This window comes from Engraulis encrasicolus, chromosome 2 (genome assembly GCF_034702125.1).
Source record: "Engraulis encrasicolus isolate BLACKSEA-1 chromosome 2, IST_EnEncr_1.0, whole genome shotgun sequence".
Classification (NCBI taxonomy): domain Eukaryota; kingdom Metazoa; phylum Chordata; class Actinopteri; order Clupeiformes; family Engraulidae; genus Engraulis; species Engraulis encrasicolus.
In genome coordinates, this window is record NC_085858.1 from 18,737,204 (window position 1) to 18,745,597 (window position 8,394).

General features: G+C 42.7%; 1 protein-coding gene across 1 annotated transcript in view; it reads left to right on the forward strand.

Annotated features, from left to right (window-relative positions):
* triobpb (TRIO and F-actin binding protein b) overlaps positions 1-8,159 on the forward strand; it is a 28,992-nt gene extending 20,833 nt beyond the window's left edge. The window contains exons 9-13 of the mRNA XM_063223840.1: positions 1,949-2,108; positions 4,404-4,517; positions 5,112-5,198; positions 5,859-6,070; positions 7,063-8,159. Of these exons, the coding sequence (XP_063079910.1) occupies positions 1,949-2,108; positions 4,404-4,517; positions 5,112-5,198; positions 5,859-6,020 (523 nt within the window). The 3' untranslated portion in view covers positions 6,021-6,070; positions 7,063-8,159. The remainder of the gene's footprint in view (positions 1-1,948; positions 2,109-4,403; positions 4,518-5,111; positions 5,199-5,858; positions 6,071-7,062) is intronic.
* The last annotated feature ends 235 nt before the right edge of the window (positions 8,160-8,394 follow it).

An 8,394-nucleotide genomic window follows, 5' to 3' on the forward strand; every position in this document is an offset into this window, starting at 1 on the left:
TATTCCAAGCATTATTCATGAATGTGCATATAATTTTTCGTCTATATGTTTGCATTGCCTCATTTAACAGTGTAGCCAAATTAAGCATAGCAATGCAAGTCTATGGGGGCAAACAAAGCATCATCAATGTCCCCACATCCTGTGATCACTTTTCGCTTGATGCTAATGCTCCCATTTACTTCCAGTGATTATGCTAACTAAGCTATGCTGATAATTCTGGTCCAATAAATCTTAAGTACTGAAAACACTGAGAAGAGAATGATATGCACATTCATGAATAATGCTTGGAAAACTGCTAATATGTGAAAATGAAAAAAGTTGGACTGTTCCTTTAAAAAGAAATTACAAATGCCTTTATTCTCATCTGCCTTTGGTGAGTTAGTTAGTTATCTACCATATGCGTATAACACAATATCGTTTTTCTTCTCTCTTCTCTCTCTACTCTTCTCTACTGAATGACAGTTATATGTGATAATGTGCTATATGAATAAGATTGATTAATTGATTGATTGACTGGCTGTAAGTGCTGAATGTCCCCAGCCCTCATTTGCAGGCTATTGGCCCTGGTACAGCACAACACGGCACACATGGTAATGAACTGCTAGAAATATATTATGGGCAGATAACATGAAATATGATAAGGATGAGATGCAGTAGAAGAGAGACTCGCCCTTCGTTCCGGTTCATTTGTGTGCACAGACCATAATGTTACATCTTCAAACAGTCTTATTCAAACAGTCTCTTAGAAAAAAAATATCATCTGATTAACCGTTGACTGCTCTTAAAGCTCTCGCCCTCTGGGTGTGCGTGCCAATCTTTATGAGGATGCATGTATATTAATACATGTGACTGACTTGTGTTTTGCATGTCTATTTGTGTGTGTGTGTCTGTTTGAAAATTGATTTGTTCCAGACCAGCAAAATGAGGTGGTATATGGGACTTCTACCTGCATTATTTTAGCTCCCACCTTAGAGCAGTTGAAGTTCTACAATCATAGGAACCGCCGTGGTTTTAACTTACTTTAGCGAGGTGTTTTGATAACGATTATTTGTACCTATATGTGAAATAAATGTTGACCCAATTTCACACCAAAAAATGAAGTTGTTGAATTAAAACGGCTATGTCTAAAACAACCGCACACAAGAATAAGCAAGTTTTGCTTATTTATTGATGTTTTAGACCAGTTTTTTACTTGAGAAAAATAGTATGACTTATTATTTCTCATTGAGATTCACTGGCATTGGCTCATTTTCTGTGGAGCATGAATCTGAAAAAAGTGACTCCCCCTTGCACATTTCTATTAGGATCTTTTGGACCCACATAATTTTGAGGATCTTATCCATCAATATTTTCTAACCTGTTTGATAAAATACTGATCACATGTTGAGTAGACAAGGCAGAGGGTGAAATACTGTATATGTAGATATTGTTTGGTCCTCTAGGATGAAGGGAACATGAGAGTGAACAGGAGCTATGATTTTTTTTTTTTTTAAATGATTTTTCTATAGGTCCGGGTCTTTTTTGTACCCGAACACTTCTGTGTAAGAAAAACACAAACACCTTACAAGGATTAAATAATGACTCCACGGGCACTTCCATTAACCTGAGTTTTTTTAGGTTTGAGGTGGGAGTAGAACGAGGTCTCCCCAGTTCACTAGTTGGATGTCCCACTTTGACTGGCGTTCCAGTTTTCGTAGTAGGAGAAGGAGGAAGTCTCCCACTACGTAGTTTGGATTGTGTCTGTAATGTGCCAGATGTACCTGCCTTTGTTTGTCTGAAGTGTGTGACTGTGGCCTTGTTTGTTTGTGTCCCTGTCTGTGTTTGGCACTCACACCTGTGTGTGTGTGCGTGTGCGTGTGCGTGTGTGTGTGTGTGTGTGTGTGTGTGTGTGTGTGTGTGTGTGTGTGTGTGTGCGTGCGTGTGTGTGTGTGTGTGGTTGTTCCCTCAGTGCGGAGGTGGCGGCTCTGGAGCGGGAGCTGCAGGGTCTGTCTGAACGCTACTCCCAGAAGTGCCTGGAGCTGAGCCGTGTGGAGCAGAGCGGGGAGGAGCGCCAGAGGGAGGTGGGCCGCAAGGTCCGCGAGATGGAGCTCCTCAAGCAGGAGAACCAGGTGAGGACAACCATCTGATCCGACATGCAGTACTGTGTGTGTGCATGGATGAATGCACAGCATGCGTATGTAATGCACAAATACACATGGCTTTGCTTGCTGCAAACCATTCATGCACAAGTGCAAATGCACAACTAAAACCTGTTTTCACACAGCCTGGGAAATCCCATGCTGCTTTGCACAATCGTTCTGATCTGGAAGAAAGCATGGATGCTTGTCCCAAAGCGGTAGCCAGTGGTAGCCAATCTGAGAGCGGGGAGGGGTGTTAAGATGATGACGCTGTTACTTGACAAATGGAAACTTGCTGTTTGTTTGAATACATCTGACGTGATTGGCCAACAGCCGTTGGCAATCGTAAACCACACCTCCCCTATAAGAAAATCAGTAGGTGGTCTGCTGACCATAGCTCACTAGTTATATGGCCTGGTGTGAACCAGGCAAGTTTTCACATACTGCATGATGCGTACGACTTGACAAACGGAAGCTTGCCGTTTGTTTGAATAGATACAACTGACACGATTGGCTATGGGCTGCGTGTAGTATGCCAAATGATACATTCATAACGTCCAATAAACGGCCATTGGCAATTGCCAAACTCCTATGATAAATTGGATTGGTGTTAACCAGGCAAACCAAAAGCTGTTTTCTCATACTTTACATGTATGTCGGGATTATTCGGCTGACTGATTGTGCCACTAAGTAACTAGAGCATTAACAGTGTTGTGGACAGTTTTATTTACTTTAAATTATACTGATTTAGCAATGTGGATGGCCAAGGCAAATTTAACAAGGGGTCCCTTCAAATCCTTACTTTTTACATGGAATGGGGAGTGGGCAGCTGGTCTGAGGGCCCGTGCGGTTTGATGAAGTCCCCGCTTTCTGATAAGCTCCCTCGCTCGTCACTGTGTTTAGTCCAGCATCCAAGCTGTCTTTCAGATCTGAACAATTGTGCAAAGCAGCATGGGATTTCCCAGGCTAGTCCTCCAGACCCTCTCTAGTACCTACATGAACAGCATCGGTATTCAAGGGAGATATGCTACCAATTGAGGTGAAAACCAGGCTGTTGGCTCAGGCAGTAGCATACCTTTTATCGGGAGGTTTATTCCTGTTCCATAATTCATACTGAGCTATTTGGCAGCCATTGCACGATAAGTGCAACTCTGGAAGAATCTGTTTGCATATACAGAATGTACTGTATGCAGCTGAACACCACTGGCCTTGGTTGCTCCAAGTCACTTTGGCCATGACCAAAACCAGCACAACACCACTGACACTGTGAGAACTTAGACAGATGTCAGGTGAGTCAGGATAAACAGGAATTTGACATGTGGATGCGTGCACAGCGAATTTAAGGGGTGAATGCACCTGAAGTACAGATGAGTGTGAGAAGACAATGGCAGCTTTGATGTTATCTGTTACCTGCCTAATTGGACTACAGGTGAACAAACCTCTAAATCTAGTGCAAAGTATCAGTGAAAAAAAACACTAAATCTAGTGTAAAGCATCTGTTAAAACTGCTACTGCTACTGTTTTTCTTCAGCCTGTGTGTTTCTCAGAATGACGTTTTAGAGAGAAATCCTGTAAGTGGTAGTCAAGACAGCCCCACATATGTTTGGTAAACATAATGGTGCATGTGGGCCTAGGGACACATACCTGCTGTATGTGCCTCTAGCCGCTTATAGCCCCGTCTCACTATCTGGCTCATCTTGACATTTATGTTGTTTGTAAGTTAGGGTGTACACATTCACAAAAGCAGTAATCCATGTGCCAGACAATTGTAGCAGATAGTGTGAGGAACCCTGAAGAAGATCCCACAAGTGGATCAAAACGTTGCCATTTGTTAAAGGGACACTGTGCAGGAAATGGTCAAAAAAGGTACTGCAACTATGCTGCTCATTGAAACTGGGCTGCCTATTGCCAAATTTAATCTTTACATGGAAGTTTACTAAATAATAAACAAATATTTTCTAGTATGGTCCAAGTACAGTCATTTTTGCAGCTAAAAATGGCTATTTTTGGAAATTCAAAATGGCGGACCATGGAGAAGATCCCCCTTTTCATGTATGAAAAGTGCAATTTTTCCAGTCATAATGAATACTTAGAATTTGATGGTGGTGGTAAGTATTCATGAAAAAGGTAACATTAGTGAATGGGCGGCATGAATTCTGGAAATAAACAACTAAAAATCTCACACAGTGTCCCTTTAAACAATAAACTAAAGCATTTGGTTGGGGTGTACACCCAGTGTGCAGAGCACTTTTTCACACTCAACCATTTATACTCTGACCCCCTCAGGACCTGCAAGCCCGTCTGACTGAGGAGATCAACCGTATGCGCACCTTTGTCTCGGGCAAGGAGCTGGAGGGCCTGGCGGACAGCAACAGAGACAGGAAAGCATGTGAAATGGAGGTAAGCATTATTAGTGACGTGCAGGGAGGCCAGGGGTGGGGGGCTAGGGGGTAGGGGTAGACAGACGGGACAGTTGTCCCAGGCCCAAAATTGTGTCTCTATTACATTTTGTGTATTGGGGGGGGGGGCTTCAGATGACTTTGTCGTCATTGGCTCTGGTCACATGAAATGACTCTACATGCCACTGTCTCTATTGGAAACCAGTTTGAGTTTTTTTTTGAGGTTTTGCACGCAACATAAGTGTGTTGACCTTGTGCAAATGCGACACGACAGTGTAACTGCACCTCAGTGTAGAACACTAAATGGAGAATGAACAGACATGTAAACATTTAATTATGTACCGGTATCTTTTTTTTTTCTAACCCAGCCATACTGTCATTGTTGGCCAACAATCAGGTCCCAGGTATACATTTCTCTATGGTTTGGTTCTGTGGTTGTGTTTGGCCATTCTCTATCAGCATACTGTACTACCTCTAAATCCATGCTAATGTCAGTGTATCCAAAGGGATGGCATGCCATTGGTTGCCTTCCTGACTGTAAAGGCTTTGTATTTAACTGTTAGTAACACTTGTTATTGATATGTTTATTCTATAGGTACTGCTGAGGGTGAAGGAGAATGAAGTGCAATACTTGCAGAAGGAGATCAGTTGCCTGAGGAATGAAATGCAATGTCTTAACTTGGTACTTAATTCCTCCCTCTCTGAGTGAGTGAGTGAGTGAGTGAGTGAGTGAGTGAGTGAGTGAGTGAGTGAGTGAGTGAGTGAGTGAGTGAGTGAGTGAGTGAGTGAGTGAGTGAGTGATAATGTAACCACGTGACAGCAGTGCTACAGGACTAAATAACTACAACAGTAGCATTGTAGTGTTGTTTCTGATATATTCAATATTCTTCTTGTATCAGATTGTAATATACTGTATTCACATTGTACCTTGAATGAATTCAGAACATTTTCAAAGTGCGCCATGGGGGAAAAATCCACATCTGTTTTTGTAGTATTGATTCTGATGTATTTAATGTTTTGCTTGTGTTACATTGTATTGTATTTACATTGTACTTTATGAAAGCGTTAAGATTTCAAAAATAAGCCGTGGGGAAGAAAACCCACATCGCAGCTCCTAGTCCATAACACAGGTTCCCTAGTCCGTAACACAGGTTCCCTCCCTAGTCCGTAACACAGGTTCCCTAGTCCGTAACACAGGTTCCCTAGTCCGTAACACAGGTTCCCTCCCTAGTCCGTAACACAGGTTCCCTAGTCCATAACACAGGTTCTCTCACCTCCTCTGCTCCTAGTCTCATAGTAACACAGCGTCTCTCTCCGCCTCCTCTGCTCCGCTCCTCTGTAGGAGAAGCATTCAGCGAGCGAGCGCTGTAAGGAGATGCACGAGGAGCTGAGCGGCATGAAGAGCAGGAGCGATCGGGAGATCCAGAGCCTGCGGGAGCACCTCAAGCTGGCCATGGCGGCCTTGCAGGAGGGCCAGCGGCTGGGCAACAGCCTGGAGCACTGAGGGCCCCTCCCTGGAGCCCTCCTGGAGCTTCACCCAGTAACACATTATGGGTACGTGTCAAATGGCAAAACGTCAGGGAAAGCGCACACATCAGTAGCACAGGTGCTGGACCAAACAGAAGATAACTGAAAGGAAGTGAAAGGTGCCCACCTTCAATATAGGCCTAAAGTGCTGAGGGAAATCCTGGTTTGTGTTCATAGTACTGCCCTTGGAGGATTTTTATAAAATTTGAAGTGGCCCGCGAATGAAAACGGTTCCCCACCCCTGATTCATACTAAAGCTCCAGTATTTATACTAATAATCAGGGCTCTAAATTAAACTGAAATTTCACCAGCATTTGGCCGGTTGGCTGGTGTTAATTTAGAGCCCTGCTAATAATATACAATATTGACCACTGTGAGTAAATAAGGTCTCCCCGTCCTTACAAAACCAGACAAGCCCAACTCGCCAAACATACCGTTGGGGAACATTACGTTGTATGTACGAAACACCACAAAAGGATCACAGCTGGGGAAGTCCCATCACACCAACTAACCTATATGTATACAGTATATCCTTCCTCTGATTCCTAATGTGTATACTCTCATGCTTTTAAAGGTCAAGTGAATAACATGCATGCATGCTGTGCATACTTTCAGCTCTCTCCTTGCATGCTTGATATGCTGCTAGAGGCAGTTGTCTATTTTAATAGTGCCACAAACCACAGAAAGCACTCCCACCCCTACGGTTTAACTTCATTTAAAAACACTGGTGTTTAAGCAGTCTTTAATTGAAGAAAAGAGGTGCAGACTGTGTCCAACTAAGAATTCATTAGATTTTAAAGTTGATTTCAGTCATGAGGTGTTTTTTTGTTTTTGTTTTTTTTACTTTACTATAAACTGGAGGAACAATTTAAAACAATTTGCAGTCATTTGAAAACCTCTCCAGTTCATTCATCTAAACTGCCACTGTTTATGTCCGTGTGAGTGTGAGTGGTTTGCGTGAGTGTGAAGAACTGAAAACAAAACACTACAGCAGGCATCTTTATCTTTCTGTGTTCTAGTCACGAGCTTGCTGTTTCAAGAGGACTTGAAGCCTCGAGGACCACATTCACCGGCGATGCAGATGTTGAAAGTGCCTTTGCTTTCCAAACAGCCACGCAGCTGCAAAGACTGTCAGCTGATCAGTCATACACTGGGTTGCCCAAACATGCACTTTCCAAACAGTTTTTTTTAAAATAGCGGTTTTATTGTGTGAGTTGTGTGTATGCGACTGTGCACACGTGTGTGTGAATGCTTGGCCGCTTTTTTGTAGTTCACAAGCGCAAAAGCATGGCAATAGTGGTTGCAGTCTGAACTCAAAGTGTGACTGATGACCTATAAACTGGACCGTAGTAGTTTTTTTTCTCCATGTCATGGTCTGTATTGACTGCATGGTGTTACTGCTGTGCATGATAAGTCTGAAGACCACAAGACCACCAGCGTTTTACAGACGGACGTCAGTGCGGATGGCCCCACACAGAACACATTCCTTCAACATTGTTTCCAGAAGAAACTGAAAGCAGTGACATCAAAGACCTTGTCTGTATAACAGACTTTCACTGCAGATGGTGAAAACTGGTAACTGGGGGACAATTCCACTTCCAGCTTCCATCTACTGTGATTTCCTTGCAGGGTTCCTCAGATCAAGTCATTTCCTTCAAAACAAAACAAAAACTGCCTGAGAAGCCAAACGAATGTTTCTGTCACAACATGTGCGTACGTAACAACCTCCTACCCCATCCCGTCTCATTCCCTATTTATGTGCTTTTAAATTTTTTTAATTTTTGTACGTTTTGTGCAGGATAATGGTCTGTGGTTTGTTCTACTCATTTGATGTCAAAGGTCCACATTTCAGGCTGAGGTAGAGCATGCTGTGGTAAACAGTCTACATGCCGCCAGACCTGCCTTTTGCCTTTGGATGTTGTTTGTGGGTATACGTTGTGTGTGCCACCACAAGCTAGTGTTGCTTCAATGAGCCAATGTTTTTTTCTTTCTTTCTTATTTTTTGTTTTTATTTTTTGCTGATCTAGTTGGCAGTCGTTTTTTTGAAAATTTCATATTTAATGTAGGGTGTCCTTTTAACATACCAGCATTTTACAATAAAACAAAACAATATGTATTGGTCTCTTTCTTTTGCATTAATCATGTCGTCACCGATTGTCACCCTTAGTGATGTCAGTGATTGGCACCATAGTGATAATGTGCACACAAGTAACAGTAGTGATGAACTGTGAGATTGAACCAGCATTTACCCAACTAAATGCGGAGGTTATACTGTAGAAACATGAAATGCTGGGTTAGGTGATTTTCTGGTTAGGTGGGTACTACTTAACAGGGCTGTAGTACTCGAGTCC